Source organism: Coregonus clupeaformis, chromosome 28, assembly GCF_020615455.1.
Source record: "Coregonus clupeaformis isolate EN_2021a chromosome 28, ASM2061545v1, whole genome shotgun sequence".
Lineage (NCBI taxonomy): Eukaryota > Metazoa > Chordata > Actinopteri > Salmoniformes > Salmonidae > Coregonus > Coregonus clupeaformis.
In genome coordinates, this window is record NC_059219.1 from 16,418,666 (window position 1) to 16,436,734 (window position 18,069).

General features: G+C 42.6%; 1 protein-coding gene across 4 annotated transcripts in view; it reads right to left on the reverse strand.

The window, feature by feature from the left end:
• The window catches only part of LOC121543024 (cyclin-dependent kinase 14-like), a 164,646-nt gene that overhangs the window by 109,698 nt on the left and 36,879 nt on the right, over positions 1-18,069 (reverse strand). For all 4 annotated transcript variants that reach the window (XM_041852696.2, XM_041852697.2, XM_041852699.2 and 1 more), the window contains 4 exons: positions 12,438-12,683; positions 5,015-5,109; positions 4,015-4,094; positions 1,426-1,520 (listed from right to left, as the gene is read on the reverse strand). In XM_041852696.2, the coding sequence (XP_041708630.1) occupies positions 1,426-1,520; positions 4,015-4,094; positions 5,015-5,109; positions 12,438-12,683 (516 nt within the window). The remainder of the gene's footprint in view (positions 1-1,425; positions 1,521-4,014; positions 4,095-5,014; positions 5,110-12,437; positions 12,684-18,069) is intronic.

An 18,069-nucleotide genomic window follows, 5' to 3' on the forward strand; every position in this document is an offset into this window, starting at 1 on the left:
CAATTTTATGTAAATCAAGCAGTTTTTAAACATATTTTGGCTGTGCAGTAATATTCGACAAAGAAGCTAACCTGTAAGCAAAGCATACGGTGCTTCAGAACTGTGGACCTCATTATTTTTAAGCAGACTCGATGGTAACGCTGTGTATTGCCCAAATATACAGTTTTATTGCATTCATTTTGAAAACGTTTATGCGGTCTACTAGAATTAAGTTCGCGATCGACACCCTGGGCACCTATGGTATATACAGTCCAGTATCAGAGCTGGCTCCTGATATGTTGCACCAGGCCACACAGCACACAGCACGGATGAAAACAAACATGGAGCGGGATTATTTAGAAAGATGAGTAAGGTTATTCTGAGAGACGGCTGGGTCTTGTTTTGCATATCAACATCAAAGAGATTGAACTATTTACATATATGGTCTATTGGAGTAATGCTGAGCAGGGACTTTACTACTCCTAGAGTTTGGAGGAGATTGGTATTCTGGCTGGTTTGAGCCTCATCAGTGTATGTTATCCAGATGTCAGCTGTAACAACAGGCCACACTACTCCACAGCAGAGAGAGGGAACTCCTGCTGCTATTGCTGTCCACAGCATGTGTGTGTGTGTGTGTGTGTGTGCGAGTGTGTGTACATGCCTGTTTATGTGTGCTATGGAAACCTACAGAAACAGCAACCCTCAATTAAAATGTTCCCCCATGATGCCAGGGCTGGGTTCAGAGATGGGCATGAGGCTGCCATGCCACTAGTGGTTAGGCCACCATTCTATGGCACTCAGATCACTGTTCCTGTTCAAAGCCTGGGGGAAAATAAACCAGGCTTGGGTTCTGTTTTTAACAGACAAGACTAAACATTACTAAACGTTTAACCATCTTATAAACAAAAAATATGTGTGTAAAACTAGCCAGAGCTCATATCTCTTTGGACTGGGATTAAATAAATCAATGTCAAGAACTGAAGAGTGAGAGGTCAAATTAATCAAACCATTAAACAAGTTAGTTCTTCAAGTTCTAGAATGAAACTGTGGCTTTTTGGGCTTTTTGAATTTCATATTAAAATACATTTTACACAAATAAAATATATTGATCCTCACATATCCAGTTGGTGCTGTAACACTCACCACATACTCAAAGACCTGTACTGAGCTAACCCTGTAACATAACGTACTACAGTACCCATGATGCTCTGTGAAACATATCCAGTTAGTGCTGTAACACTCACCACATACTCAAAGACCTGTACTGAGCTAACCATCTAACATGATGTACTACAGTACCCATGATGCTCTGTGCAACACATGCAGTTGGTGCTGTACCACTCACCACATACTCAAAGACCTGTACTGAGTTAACCCTCTAACATGATGTACTACAGTACCCATGATGCTCTGTGCAACATATCCAGATGGCTCTCTGACACTCACCACATACTCAAAGACCAGCGTCAGGGTTTCCTTGGTGTGGATGATGTCATGGAGCAGCACGATGTTGGAGTGCTTCAGACCTTTCAGAAGAGACGCTAGAAAAACACAGGATACAGTATTATCATGATGAAACAGTTACATGCAAAACTACCATCAGTATTACCATTAATTTACAATATGATAAAGAAAAGACTAGAATAGAATATAGCCTAATATAATAGAATAGAATAGTGGATGGTAATAGTAATAGTCAGTAGTACGATTTAGAATAGAATAGAACAGAATAGAACAGAAAGGAATATAAAATAATAGAATGGAATGAACTGGAATAGAATAGAAAATAAAATTAAATAATAGAATAGTTACTACCAGCAACACTTCAACTACATCTATGGCAATCATAGATCTCACTGCTTTAAAATGGAGTCAATGTAGTTATGGTGAAATAGTTATCTAACTGGTTTCAGTTTTCCACCAACTTTTTGACACCATGAGAGAGAGAGAGAGAGAGAGAGAGAGAGAGAGAGAGAGAGAGAGAGAGAGAGAGAGAGAGAGAGAGAGAGTAAAGAGAGAGAAAGCCAAAGCCTTGGGGAGGGATCATCACTCCCATTATTTGGGAGGCAAAGCTCTGTGTCTATTGTGTCAGCTAGCGGGCCGGGCGTGAACAGAGCAATTAGTGGTAATAGTCAGCGTGGCTCTAAAGCCTCGGTGGAGGAGCCGTGCTGCGCTGTTTCAACTGGCGGCTGAGGAGGGAGTGAACACTTCAAACAACGCCTTTTCATGTGCTTGAAAGATGTGATCAGAGGCACTACGGCTCCACCAAAGACTTTCTGCTCCTCTCCCACCACACAATCACCACGGCCGGGCCAAGCAAACTGTTGACAGAAATCTTATCTCGTTAAGAGCTAAACAACACAGGGAACGATTTCATTTAGAACAGAGAGCCGGAGCGGCATATTAAGTGTGTTTTTATTATGAGAAGCCTAAATGGGATTTTCAGACTGTTGCGAATGTGATTAATTTAGCGAACAGCAATTCTGTTTCAAGGGCAACGGAGAGAGAGAACCTATGGCGTCGTGATCTGCAGAGCAGAGCACACAGCACAGAGCCATTGTGCATGAACACCTAAAGCACTGAAACCCCTAAAGATCAAAGGCAATGCTCCTCTCACACATATCTGTCTTAGTGCTATAGACAGGAGCTACCTCAAAGGCTGCAGTACCAATTTAGGTAAAGATCTATACGGGCTTTACACCAGTCCCTCCCTACCTCCTGACACACAGAGACTGACTGTGTTGATAATGTTACACACGCACGCCCACAAACATGCACGGATGCGCACACGTATGCAAGCATGCATGCACTCACGCACAAACACACACCTGGGTCCTCTCTCAGGGGCGTAGGTATTGCTTTCAACACCGCCGTGTTATTCTGTCCACGTTTCCACTCTGGGAGCATCTCGGCCCAGTAATCGTTAAATTAGTTAAATTTCAAAGTGCTTTTCTGATCCGCTCACCGGGGGAGAGAGGGATGGAGGAGGGAGGGACGGAGGGAGGGAGGCCTGGGCAGGGGGTGAGGAGGTGTGAAGAGGGGCTGGTGCATGGCTCTCAGCTCTGTTCATCAGCCCAGGATCCCACAGATCAAACAGCCAGAATCGTTTTCTCATCTAATTTTCTCATCTAAATGAAGCAAGGCTCCAGCCCAGCCAGGCCCAGCCCAGCTCTGCCTGTGGAGGTGGAGGTGAGTGTGCCACATATTTCTCACACCCACCCTCACATTCAGGAACCTCCAAGCCTCCTAGCCACTCAGCTCCAGTTAGCTAGAACACCAAAGACTGCTAGCCGGCCTTCACACAACTTGACCTGCTGTGACACACGGCCAGGGACCAGGAGAAAGCACCCCATGGCAAGAACATCCCTATGAAGTGATTTAGCCCAGTGTCGCAACGGAACACTATGCAGACTAATGTTTCTTCCATATGTAACTCTGTGTTGTTGTTTTTATCGCACTGCTTTGCTTTATCTTGGCCAGGTCGCAGTTGTAAATGAGAACTTGTTCTCAACTGGCTTACCTGGTTAAATAAAGGTGAAATAAAAATAAATAAATAATAATAAGGTAGACATGGCCCATGGGATGGGTTCATAAGGCTGAAACTCAGCCAGATCCCAATCTAGCTAACACAAGAGGCAGTTTTATATTTGGGTTGTGCTGGGAAAGACTTCAGATTTGGCTTTTCTAGATTACATTTACATTTTAAACATTTAGCAGACGCTCTTATCCAGAGCGACTTACAGTTAGTGAGTGCATACATTTTCTTTTCTTCATACTGGTCCCCCGTGGGAATTGAACCCACAACCCTGGCATTGCAAGCGCCATGCTCTACCAACTGAGCTACACGGGACATTTTAGATGAGAAATTTGTTAGAGACGTTAGCACCCCTCTCTCTGACAACAGTCACCATTACAAAAACCGAAATCCACTTAACCCAAGTACCTAGAATAACAACACTTAACCTTATCTTCGAGTCTGTAGACTTCACCTGAGCCTAATAGTAATGTACCCTTCTATGTGTGACAGAGACCAACCTTCTCTAATGGCGGTGAACGGTGTCCCCTCCTCCTCCTGCAGACGAATCACTTTCAGGGCCACCAGCTTGCCGTTCACCCTGGCAACAAGAAGATAAGGCACCCCAACACGTTACGCTTCATCCCATGAAAAAAGGACTCAATACGAGCCAGGCAGTGAATGCAGAGAATGGTAGATTTCTGTAAGTCAATGAAATGCAATTTAGGAGCACTGGAGTGAGACTTAGTAGAAGACCAGAAGATTAAATAAAATGAACCTCACCAATCAAATCCATTGTAGTGAAGAAAAACACATACAAAGTAACTTCATTACAGTGAGAAATGGTGTAAATGTATTTCAATCCATTTGCGGCTATGACATTTTCACTTGCTACATTTTAATTATCAGAACCTGGGTAATTTTACCGCTATGCACGAACAGGAAAAAATTAAAATAACAAAATAATAACTCTTAAACAATCGTTAAACATTTCCATTTCAAAGTGATTTAATAAAACAAATTGCATTTCATGGTTGGGGAAGTGCAGATCTTTTATTAGTGTAATATGCAATATGGCCAGTAATTGTTATTACCTTTATCTTAACCTATACCATTTTACTGCTTTATAATTACAAGCAGTTATGTGCATATAAATTGGCCATATACAGTAAGTAGGTAATGCGGAAAATGCAGTGCAGTCAAAAACGTGATTTCCTGTGTTTTATATATATTTCCACACTTTGAGGTTGGAATAATACTGTGAAATTGTGAAAATTATGATAATGCCCCTTTAGTGTAAGAGCTGTTTGAAGGAAGAGATTTCCCCTTCCCACTCAGACCACTCCCAGACAGTCCTAGCAAAATTCTTGCTTGAGAAATGGCTCTTTGCTAAAACTGTTTTAAACAATTTTAATTGAAAACAATCACATTAAGGTATTTAATTGTTATCCAGAAATGATTTGATATTGAGATAAAAACAGCTGCATTGGACCTTTACATTAATATTGTTTTGGCACTCACTTGCTTTTCCCTTTGTATACTGTAGCGTATGAGCCTTCTCCCAGTTTCTCAAGCTTCTCATAGGAATCAGCCTTCCCGAACTTGGGGCTTGTGGGCTGAAACAGAGGGAGAATACAATTCAGGAAAACAGACACCAATTACGGTAGAGAGGGCTCAGTTTGGGTGTATTAAGTGAGAGAGCAGCCATAGGGACAATCTTATATCTGTGTAGATGATGGAAGAGCCACAGCACTCGGGAGGTTGGTTGATGTAACAGAATTGATACCAAGCAATAATGTATGTTAAGCCTAAGAAAGCTACTATGCCTGCTATTTCACAAGGAGGGACCTGGTAGATGTTGTGGTTTGGTTCAAGAGGCCTAAAGACAACAACACCAGATCCACTCTGTAACACCAGATACTAGTGACCCTGCTTGCACACGGCCTGTAGAAAAATGACACGGTTTGTTTCACTGGTTTCTTCTCTGGATGATAGAAAGCTTCCAGTCATCCAGGAAATGGGTTGTGTAGGATTTCACACACAAAGACTCTGTAATAAAGGTCTGGAGGAAATATGACTTCAGCTGCTGCAGTTAGCAGGTCAGAACACGATTGAAAGACAAAAAATAGTAGTATGTGCTACGATTATCTCAGAAGATCTCAAGAGTATTTAGCTTTTAAGCCACTTCAGACCCTTATTCCACACTTCTCTAACTTATTTTCATATTTCTAGAGTTCATTGGTAAGATAACAGTACAGTAGGTGTATGCTATGCAGGTATAACCATTTTATTAAACGAGTATTGGCTGCATGATATTGACAATCAACTGTTGAATGAAAATAGGACGGGTCCTATCAATGGTTGAATGAAGAATGTCCCCGTCCTATCATTGGTTGAATAAAAACAGATGTAGGTAGGTCCTATAGAGGTGGAATAAATCCTGTCTGTGTCATGTTTCTCGCTCAGTGCTCCGTGGGGATCATGATGGATCATGGAGGATCATGGGACGGTGACAGCGGTGACACCAGTCAGATGAATTATATGTGCCACCTGGCCAGGGTAATGGGAGAACAGAGGACACAACAAGCTACTGGATCGGTTTCATAATACTGTGTCATGTTTAGGGCCTGTTCGATTTGTTCCACTCATACTAATGTTACAGACCCACTTATCAATGATTTACAGAGGGGGGACTGTACAGGACATAGAAGAAAGGAAGAGAGAGATAGACAGAGAGACAGAGACAGACAGAGAGAGACAGAGAGAGAGAGAGAGAGAGAGAGAGAGACAGAGAGACAGAAGAGAGAGAGACAGAGACAGAGAGAGAGAGACAGACAGAGAGAGAGAGACAGAGAGAGACAGAGAGAGAGACAGACAGACAGAGAAAGAGAGAGAGACAGACAGAGAGAGAGAGACAGAGAGAGAGAGAGAGAGATAGACAGAGAGAGACATAGAGACAGAGACAGAGAGAGAAAGACCGAGAGACAGAGAAACAGAGACAGAGAGAGAGACAGACAGAGAGAATTAACACTCATGCATTCGTCTTGAACTCTATCCATAACACACTTCACCTGACAGTTCAGCTTCCTCCAAAATCTCTCTCTCTCTCAGACAATCAGGCCCAAAATGAGCTCAACTAGAAAGTCTCAACCTCCATCAGCAACTCTTCTCTGGAGGAAACTGTGTGTGTGTGTGTGTGTGTGTGTGAGTGCGTGAGTGTGTGCATATGTGCTTGAATCTGTGCATGCGTCCGTGCGTCATCAAGACTCTAGACTTTCTCTTACATTCCATTGTTTTCTTTAAGAATAACTGAAAATAACAATGACTGAAGCATTGTAACCTGTTGTGGACCTGTCTGCCCTTTCAGTGATGTAGCATTTCAGCCCTGGTGGCAGACAGACATAAAAATATATCTGGTATCTCTTACTGTTGTCATATTTTAAATACAGGGGCTTCTAGAGGTTAACGTCTGGCTGCAGTAATGTCTCTGTTTTATCATTTAAAGAGCGAGTGGACGCGACGAGAGCTCAGGGAAAGCTCCAAAACATTCCAGACAATCCCTGGGGAATAACTCAGTTCTCCCGTCATCACTGTCTGCCTCTGGGCAGTGTGGGCACACACGCTCACACAAACACACACGCATGTACGCGCACATACACACACACTCATGCAAAAAAGCACACACGCACACACGCACACTCACAGCTTTTAGCAGTGTCTTCTTCCCTCTGATTGCTATCTAGTCATCTCCTGCTGCCCCACTAATAAATCCATGCCGTATTTCTGAGGGTTTTTATAAACAAACAAATTCCCCTCTGGGAGATGACAGGAAGTGAAACAGTATCTGTGAAACCCAGCTGGACTGGCTGCAGGCAGCTCACACATCTCAACCTATTATAGGCCAAATACCGGGCTGTGACAGGCCACTGTAGGGTCTGGTAGGACTCAAATGGGCCAGTATGAAAAATGTATGCACTCACTAACTGTAAGTCGCTCTGGATAAGAGCGTCTGCTAAATGACTCAAATGTAAATGTCTCCTCCTCCAGGCTAAGTGCCCCTTGTACTGTACATCTCATGCATTTTTCATGTCCATGAATCTTCAACCAAATGGATTCAATCTGGGGTTCTCGCTTTCAGCCTTTTCTTTTCTATCTTTTTTTTAGCCTTTGTCCCCTTCCTCCTTTCTCTATCCTCTGGTGGTAGATGGTAAATAGCTCAAGTCTCTTCCTGTCTACCCCATGCTGGTACAGTACTGTGAGCTAAAACCCTACTGAAGTGATTTGACATTAACCAGTCAATGTTCTACAACAAGAGTGCAGAGCTCTGGTCCTCAAGGGCTGCAGGGGCAGCGTACACCAGGTGTTTGTCCTTGGCTTTTAATTAGACATTCATTACAATCTGTTGAGCCAGGTGTGTGGACCCTCTGGCCAGTCAATAGCATTAACTGGATGATTACATGTCAGGGAGAGAGGGCTGAAACCTAGCAGCAGGACTGTGGTCCGTGAGGACTGTAACACTGAGCTGTGCACCCATGCACTATTGGAAATACTAGAACATCACTGGAATATAAGTGGTTCAGCATGAAATGTTAATAAGAGAAGTAGGCAGGGAAAGATTGCTGATGGCTACAGTCGCCTAAGCAATAGGACCATTACATCAACATTTACATTACATTACACATCAATTTACATTGTTAGATATGTTGTGGCCCAAACAAATCATACTGAAAAATTACAAACAAATTACAGAAATGCCGACAGGCAATCTGTCAAGAATAATATAATAGTTATTACATCTTATTGTGTGTGCACAATAATAATAATTGAGCTAAATGAAAATACATTGAGGATACGATTTGAAACATGTCTCATCTACATTAAGCAATACAAGTCTTCTGGTAACAACATTCAGTCAGCCACCAAATGGAAATTACATTCTGGTTAGCTTGTTTTCTAATTTTCAGATCATCAATCTTAACCTAATGTAGCACGCCTGAGGGAGGTCGGAAGAAAACGGAAGCATCCGTTTTCAGGCTTCGCCTCTTCTCTGCTTTTCCCCTGAAAACCTCCAGTGACACCCAGCCTGCTGAGGGTGCATCAATCTATAAATCTAGTTTTAAATGCCAAAACAAAACACTTACAAATACAGAACGCAATCTGAGTTCCTACTATGTTTTCTCACATTATTGACAACAACTGTACTGTTTGCCTGATGTTATTGCTATAGCATTGTGTGCTGTATACTCGTGACTGTACTGTACTGTACGTATAGACTGTACTGTGTATTGTATACATTAAAAACAAAAAACTATGTTTTAAGTGAGAAGTAGGCATTGGTCTGAAGCTGAAAAAGAAAGGAAATTCACGAGCACCACAATGCATACTTCACCCATGCTCTACCAAGGTTTTCCAGCACACATCTTTGACCTACTACAGTAGCTATGTTAGTCTATTGTACATTTACATTTACATTTTAGTCCTTTAGCAGACGCTCTTGTACTTCCAACAACGTGTAGGCAGGTTGCTTAGGATTCAAACCTTCTCAAACAGCCTAATTCACACTCTTAGAGGAGGTGCTCCCACAATGATGTGATTTGTACCACATACAAGGTAATGTATTGCATTCTTTCTACCCACACTAATACACTGTGTGCTGGAGCAAAACACAGCAATACAAGTGAAAGTACACAATAATGACAAATGGCAACAGAAATAATGTAGTTATTAATCTTTATTTAATATTAACAGCTGAATTTCTAGAGGGAGCGAAACAACTGAATCCCATTTAAGCCAATATGGCGTAAACTGGAAATGTTTTCCCTGATCTCTTTTAACAAGACAATCGAGAAAGCTCCTGGAAAACACACAAAATAATCAACATCTACCATTGTACCATTAACTATTTACATGAAAATGTACTTGAAAGTTTACTGAAGAAAGGCCTAGTACTACATTATCTGTAAAAAATAGTGAGTTATTACAAAAGAAACAATTTACAATCAAACGTACATTCATCAGACATAGTAAACTTTGTACATACAGGGATGGCCACAATTGCGCTTGAAGAGCTACAGGGTTATGCAGGCTTTCTTGTTCAAGCCCGGTTCTACCACACCTGATTCTACTATTCAAGGTCTCGATGAACAGCTGAGGTCTTGATAAACAAAAAAGCCTGCATGACTCTGTGGCTCGTCAATAGCAATTTTGGTAACTCCTGATACAAACACTGTGACAAATGACAAACCGCTGAGAAACACCTGTAAAAAAAAAAAAAAGTTATTAGACAAGTAAAAAACACTTCTAATATTTTTTTTTTTACAAATCTGACATTGGATAGGTGGTCTAAATCCTTTAGCTACAACTGTTTTTAGTAATGCTGTACACAGCTGTCCAACTCCAGTCAAATAGCACACATTCCCACATTTATAAATGGCAGTATAAATATGAAATCAGATAGGAGTACTCACAGATCTGGAACCGAAAAAAATAAGTGCTCCTGATAGTGTGTGATGTACTGTGTGCATATGAATAAGCGAAAGTTGTTTGTCAGCTCGACGTGGGCCAGCTTGACACATTTCTTAGCTTCTCAAATGACAGAAAGTGGCACCTGAAAAGGAGAATCGTTTACAACCTGTGCAACTTATCGCATGCTTTTGTAATGTAGGGATGGCGTGCATCTGACGGATGAGGGCAACGACGTCTTCTTTGAGAGTTTGAGAGCTGGTCTCTCCACCGTTCTCTCCTCCGTAGTATGAAGACGCACGCACCAGTACCAGTACACGTCACACTCCCTGTCCTTGCCACTCAACGATGCCCAACGTACCCAAAGGCTCATTTAAGAAACAACTAAAAAATGTAATAAGCACACATCGTGCATACGTGTGCACACCGGTGTGTGTGTTGGGAAATGGAGGGTGGTGACAAAAACGATTCACTAAAGAGAATGGTCAAAATAGCCCCTCCGGAACCGTGTTCTAGGTATGTCAACTTCACACTCTATTTAAATGGACAGTTTGGTGATGACAGCACGCGTTCGTTCCCAAAATTTTTTTCACTCAGTATTGATTGAATGTTTATTTATTTTGCTTGGTAAATGTCTTGTTGTTGTCTAAAACGGTTGATGTGTTGAAAACAGTTAAATTTTATCACATAGCTAACTAAGTTAGCAAGCATGGCATTTTCTTTTGACTGCGCACAGGTTGCGCAAGCAAGCAATGATCATTATGATGTTGTTGTTTTACCTGGATGCTTGTGGGCAACCTGCACCCCTGCTACTTTTTACTTGTGGATGGCGACTTCAGGTTTTCGGGAACACATTGAAAAGTAACTTGACACTGTGTTGATCAGTCAGCGCAAATGTTGATTTTAATGACAAGAAGAAAATAGTATTGACAGAGGAGGGAGCGTACTGAATTAATGCATAAGGCAAGGGATAGAATTTGCTCTGGATTTTCTAATAGCGACACTTTTGTTCTGGCGTGTGCATGTATTATAATTTTGCAGCGTGGCAGTTCTCAAAGTTTGGTGTATATAAGTGGCCATAATAGCAGCCAAGGACATTCGCTAGCTTATTTGTTTGTGCTCTGATTACACGCAAGTGTTCAGCCACATGAAAAACCTTCCATAGCAAAATATACCTAGCTACCTTCCTTTTGCTTCTCATCCAACTGGTGTAAGCACATCCTTGGTTTTTATTGGGCAGAAATGTGCACGTGAGAGCAATAAATTGTGAATTTAATCAAAACTGTTGCACCTACAAAACGTATTTAGTCCAAATGGATCTAAGTCTAATTGTCACCTTATGGACGATGTAGCCTCGTTTTAATACGACATCTAAAATTTGAGCTAGATTTGGGCAAAAAATTGTCTAATGACCGTAATGCTAGCAACCCTGTCAAGAATCCGGTATAGTGGTTCTTGGTAACGGCCGGACGGATCATGACGAGAAGCGGGGAGGGTGTCATATTGGCTTACATATGATGGTAGGGAGATTTGAATTTAACATTGAGCTTCAACCAATGCATACTACAGTCGCGCCAACCAGTATAATGTACTGCAGGCCTATAGTGTGTACTGTATGACCGCACTGTGTATTGTATATACTGTACAGCAGGGTTCCCCAACTGGCGGCCCGCGGGCCGAATTTGGCTCGCGGGTGGTTTCATTTGCCCCCCCAAGTTTCCTAAGCAAAAAAACAACAACAAAAAAACATATTTTTATTTTTTTTATGTTCATTGTTGGACATAAAAGAAAAATCAGGAAATCAGCTCCAAGTGATTTTAATTTAAGAAATCTGTTCCCAAGTATTCCCACGCATAATAGAGAGACACATGTCACGCCCTGACCTGTAATGCCTGTTGTTTCTCGTTGGTTTGGTCAGGGTGTGAGTTTCTATGTGTATATCTATGTGTATGATCTAGTATGTGTAGATCTATGTTGGCCGGGTGTGGTTCCCAATCAGAGGCAGCTGTCAATCGTTGTCTCTGATTGGGGTTCATACTTAGGTAGCCATTTTGCCTACCTATGTTCTGGGATCTTGACTCTTGTTAGGCTTGTTTGTGTGTAGCCATTGTGAGCTTCACGTTACGTTGCTTTTGTCGTGTGTTAACTTCATTAATAAACATGTATGCATTCCACACTGCACCTTGGTCTGACCCGTCTCTCAACGACCGTGACATATACAAATGTAAGTAAGGCTTGAAATGATTATGTTTTAGTCAAACATTTCTGTTTGGGCTTCTTGCGGTCAATTTGCAGTCTTCTAATTATTTGTAATTATGTTCCGGCCCCCCGACCATCCGCTCAACAAGAAATCAGCCCTGAATCTAGTTGATGATCCCTGCTGTACAGTGTGTAGACAACAGACTGTGTATACTATAGACTGTGCTGTGTGATTTATGTACAGTATGTAGCATACAGTGTGTAGGCTACTGTATAGACTTACAGAGCTGGGGCTGGAGTGTCGGCGCAGTTTGGGCGACTCTTTCCCGGTAGAGGAGGCTTTGGAGGAGATACAGGCATTGTTCTCTGAGTGCACCCTCTTCACCTGGCTGGCTGGTTTCTCGAAGGCGTCGAAACCGCTCTGTGTCCGCTGAACCCTTACCTTCCTGTCCTCAGGGATGGTGTCCAGGGGCGTGATGACCGAGTCCTTTCCCTGGCCGCTGCGTGTGGACATCTTTGTGACACATATCTGAGAGGGTGAGAGAGAGACAGGGAGAGGAGAAAGAGGGTGAGCGAAAACGAAAGTGAGGAATATTATTCCATCTGCATTTACTGCTGTTCGGACCCCCCCACCCACCCACCATCTCCCCTCCTCTTCTAGATCTACACTTCATTTCATCTCTCTGTCTGTCTCCATCTCTCCCTCCATGTGGAGTCCCAGTGCTACATCTCTCTGTTAGGATGAGAAGATTTTTATCTCCATATCCCTCTGATCAAAACACAGCAACCAGCCTACTCTGTTTCCACTGCTGTCTCTTTCACACCCCATTGCTGCTGTGCCTACACTCACACACACACACACACACACACATTCCCTCTAAACACAATGCAACCTACCGGCAACTGCACAGCCGCCAAAGAGTGTGTTGGTTCCCTGGGTAAAAAAGGACCAGGCAGCGTGTCATGCTGTGCCACAGCCTACCTTTCAGATGAAATATTTAGTACTGGACTCCCCAACGAGCTGCTATTCTAATCACTACACATATACAGTGACCAGGCTGCAGCAGAGTCACCTTGGAGCTCTCAGAGCAGATCAGCTTTCTCACCCAGGTTAGGATTAGGGTTAGTCACGGTACACAGATGGGTTTCTGACAGGGAACAAATAATAACAAACCAGGAGAAACTGCCAAGAAAAAAATCTGTTTCTTTTACAGGTAGAATCCTTAATTGAAGCAATAACAAAGCATCCTCCCCACCCGTTTTGGTAAAAAGCTAAAAATATATAAAAGAAAGTAACTATACAGATGAATCAATAATATGTTTTGATATTTGATGGTGGAAAAGAATTCATCAACAACTGTCTAAAACATTTACAAAGAATTAGCGCTGCACGATATGGGCAATTTTATACAAAATATTGCGATTGCGAATTTACTTGCGATTGTATATCAAAACACTTGGGTAAACTGTTGGAATCATAGAAAAATAATGATCATTCTCATTTTATGGTTGGAATACAGTGGGCACTTGGAATGCAGTTTTGTTTGGCATGACAATGATGAAAAAGTAAGGGAGGAGATGGTTGTGGCAGAGTAGGAACGATTGAAATAGATATGTACATTCAGACAAAATATTCTTCGGCTTTTCCTCTGATTATCTCAGTGGATTTAGCTAGCAATTTTTTTTTCTCACATTTTCAGCTTGCTAAGACCAACTAACCAGTGTTTTGCAGAGAGCAAGTTACACAAACAAACGGTATAATATAGAAAACATGTGGATTTATATAAAGAAGCAAAGTGGAAAGCTGCATCTTTCTCATTTGGAAAAATCTGTTAACTGCATGCTGTTTGGTCAATGCATGCTAGTGTTGTCACGATACCAGAATTTTGACTTCGATACCGATAACAGGTTTAGTATCACAATACTCAATACCAAAACAATACCATGGCAACAAGAAGGCATATTAGCCAAAGTCACAGAATGGCACTTGATCCAGACAGATGAACTCAGCTACTGCTCTGTTCAATCATTGGGCATCTTTTGAGTTCAACATCATGACATTATCATTTTTTTACGTCACCATTTTTCAGAGAATAAATTATACAATCAATTTGACTTTGTTTTTATCAATCTAACTACATAACAACTTAATGGTAATCATTTATTTGAATGGTAAATCTCTATTGATAAACTCTGAATGAGTCTCTGTCACCCTAACCATATAGGACAGTCACACTACGATATATGAGCTGCAAGATTATTAGAGAATGTACGGTAGTGGTTTAGTTGCAATACAATATGAGCTAGATAGTTTATTAGAGAATGTACGGTAGTGGTTCAGTTATACTACAATATGAGCTATAGATCATTAGAGAATGTACAGTCGTGGTTCAGTTACACAATGAAATCTGGGTTGAGTTGAATATTAGAAGATGTGAAGTGGAGAGCCGGGAAAGACTGTATTAGAGGATGTACGGTAGTGCTAGTAGGGAGGTCCAAGGTAATGCATCTGGCTACAGTAGAGTAGTTACTGATGATGCCATTAGGATGAGTGATGGACAATAACCACAGAGAGAGAGAGACACTATCAGAGCCAACCTCCCTCCCATCATGACTACTTATCCTATTATCTGTAAAGCCTACCCAGTCAGACAGACCAGAGACAACAGAGAGGTTTAGTCCTCATTCACGGCCCTCCTGCCATGGTGTAAAGGTGCATTTCCTTTTCACACAGAGAGACAAAGGGCCAATTTGGTAGCCAGAGATGCTGTTAGGAGATAGGAGAAAGAGTGGAAAAAACACCTCATCCTCTCACCATCACTATCTGGAGCACGTTGCTACTGTTGTCAGTGTTCCTGAATGGTAAATGATTGATGTGTGTGATGCGTACATCTGACACTTACTAGGCCAATCCTTTGAAAGCAGTCTCTCTCTCTCTCTCTCTCTCTCTCTGTGTGTGTCTCTCTCTCTCTCTCTGAGTCTCTCTCTCTCTGTGTCTCGCTCTCTCTCTCTCTCTCAGCGCATCTTTCTTTGTGATGTGACACCTCTTTCAGCCTTCTCCACCTCCTCAAGGCACTGCTTGTATATATCTGTAGGGCCTATTATAGATCAGTGTGAGGTTGGAGGGGGGGGTTGTTCTTAAAGGAGGCCAGGAGATCGGGAGAGCGGAAGCGCCCTGGCGATCAATGAGCGATTGGGCTGCGTGAGGAAGGAAGGATGCAGGAAGGTGTGACATTCATTCCCACTTCCAATGAGGTCAGATGGGCTGTCAGAGGTGGATCAGGCTACACTCTACCTGCCGTTGCTATAGGCCACTGTCTCAGAGACTGTTATTAAGAAATTACTGTAAGTGGTAAAGAAGTGCTTCCTGAAATTGGCACTTTGTGGTAACTTAATAATAATTCAATATAATAGAAATGGCTGTTTTTTGCTCTGTTTAGCTCTGGCCCTATATTATATAATACAGCTCTTATACCATATTATAATGTTACTGCCTTCAGATATTTTGTGAGTTTTCCTACTTATAGTCTAAGCCTACAGATATTTAGTGAGATGAGTTTCACTTCTCAACCAACTCCTAATTAACTAACATCAATGGCTGTATAAAATCTTCAGACAGCCGAGCCGACGGACCACTCGTTCGTTCCTTGTCCCAGATCTGTGACTATCATTAGAGACGCAGTGCCATGAGGTAAACACACCTTCTGGAAAATAACACAAACCATGTCTTAGAAAACAACACAACACTGTAGCACTGCAGCACACATCACAGTGACTGTTCATAGCCAGAGGAGCTGTGTTCATTACATCACAGTGACTGTTCATAGCCAGAGGAGCTGTGTTCATTACATCACAGTGACTGTTCATAGCCAGAGGAGCTGTGTTCATTACATCACAGTGACTGTTCATAGCCAGAGGAGCTGTGTTCATTACATCACAGTGACTGTTCATAGACAGAGGAGATGTGTTCATTACATCACAGTGACTGTTCATAGCCAGAGGAGCTGTGTTCATTACATCACAGTGACTGTTCATAGCCAGAGGAGCTGTGTTCATTACATCACAGTGACTGTTCATAGCCAGAGGAGCTGTGTTCATTACATCCCAGTGACTGTTCATAGCCAGAGGAGCTGTGTTCATTACATCACAGTGACTGTTCATAGCCAGAGGAGATGTGTTCATTACATCACAGTGACTGTTCATAGCCAGGGGAGCTGTGTCCATTACATCACAGTGACTGTTCATAGCCAGAGGAGATGTGTTCATTACATCACAGTGACTGTTCATAGACAGAGGAGCTGTGTTCATTACATCACAGTGACTGTTCATAGACAGAGGAGCTGTGTTCATTACATCACAGTGACTGTTCATAGCCAGAGGAGCTGTGTTCATTACATCACAGTGACTGTTCATAGCCAGAGGAGCTGTGTTCATTACATCACAGTGACTGTTCATAGCCAGAGGAGCTGTGTTCATTACATCACAGTGACTGTTCATAGCCAGAGGAGCTGTGTTCAATACATCACAGTGACTGTTCATAGCCAGAGGAGCTGTGTTCATTACATCACAGTGACTGTTCATAGCCAGAGGAGCTGTGTTCATTACATCACAGTGACTGTTGATAGCCAGAGGAGCTGTGTTCATTACATCACAGTGACTGTTCATAGCCAGAGGAGCTGTGTTCATTACATCACAGTGACTGTTCATAGACAGAGGAGCTGTGTTCATTACATCACAGTGACTGTTCATAGCCAGAGGAGCTGTGTTCATTACATCACAGTGACTGTTCATAGCAAGAGGAGCTGTGTTTGTTACATCACAGTGACTGTTCATAGCCAGAGGAGCTGTGTTTGTTACATCACAGTGACTGTTCATAGCCAGAGGAGCTGTGTTTGTTACATCACAGTGACTGCTCATAGCCAGAGGAGCTGTGTTCGTTACATCACAGTGACTGCTCATGGCCAGAGGAGCTGTGGTCGTTACATCACAGTGACTGTTCATAGCAAGAGGAGCTGTGTTTGTTACATCACAGTGACTGTTCATAGCCAGGGGAGCTGTGTTCGTTACATCACAGTGACTGCTCATGGCCAGAGGAGCTGTGTTCGTTACATCACAGTGACTGCTCATTGCCAGAGGAGCTGTGTTCGTTACATCACAGTGACTGTTCATAGCCAGAGGAGCTGTGTTCATTACATCACAGTGACTGTTCATAGCAAGAGGAGCTGTGTTTGTTACATCACAGTGACTGTTCATAGCCAGAGGAGCTGTGTTTGTTACATCACAGTGACTGCTCATGGCCAGAGGAGCTGTGTTCGTTACATCACAGTGACTGCTCATAGCCAGAGGAGCTGTGTTCGTTACATCACAGTGACTGCTCATAGCCAGAGGAGCTGTGGTCGTTACATCACAGTGACTGCTCATTGCCAGAGGAGCTGTGTTCGTTACATCACAGTGACTGCTCATGGCCAGAGGAGCTGTGTTCGTTACATCACAGTGACTGCTCATTGCCAGAGGAGCTGTGTTCGTTACATCACAGTGACTGCTCATGGCCAGAGGAGCTGTGGTCGTTACATCACAGTGACTGCTCATTGCCAGAGGAGCTGTGTTCGTTACATCACAGTGACTGCTCATGGCCAGAGGAGCTGTGGTCGTTACATCACAGTGACTGCTCATAGCCAGAGGAGCTGTGTTCGTTACATCACAGTGACTGCTCATTGCCAGAGGAGCTGTGTTCGTTACATCACAGTGACTGTTCATAGCCAGAGGAGCTGTGTTCATTACATCACAGTGACTGTTCATAGCCAGAGGAGCTGTGTTCATTACATCACAGTGACTGTTCATAGCCAGAGGAGCTGTGTTCGTTACATCACAGTGACTGTTCATAGCCAGAGGAGCTGTGTTTGTTACATCACAGT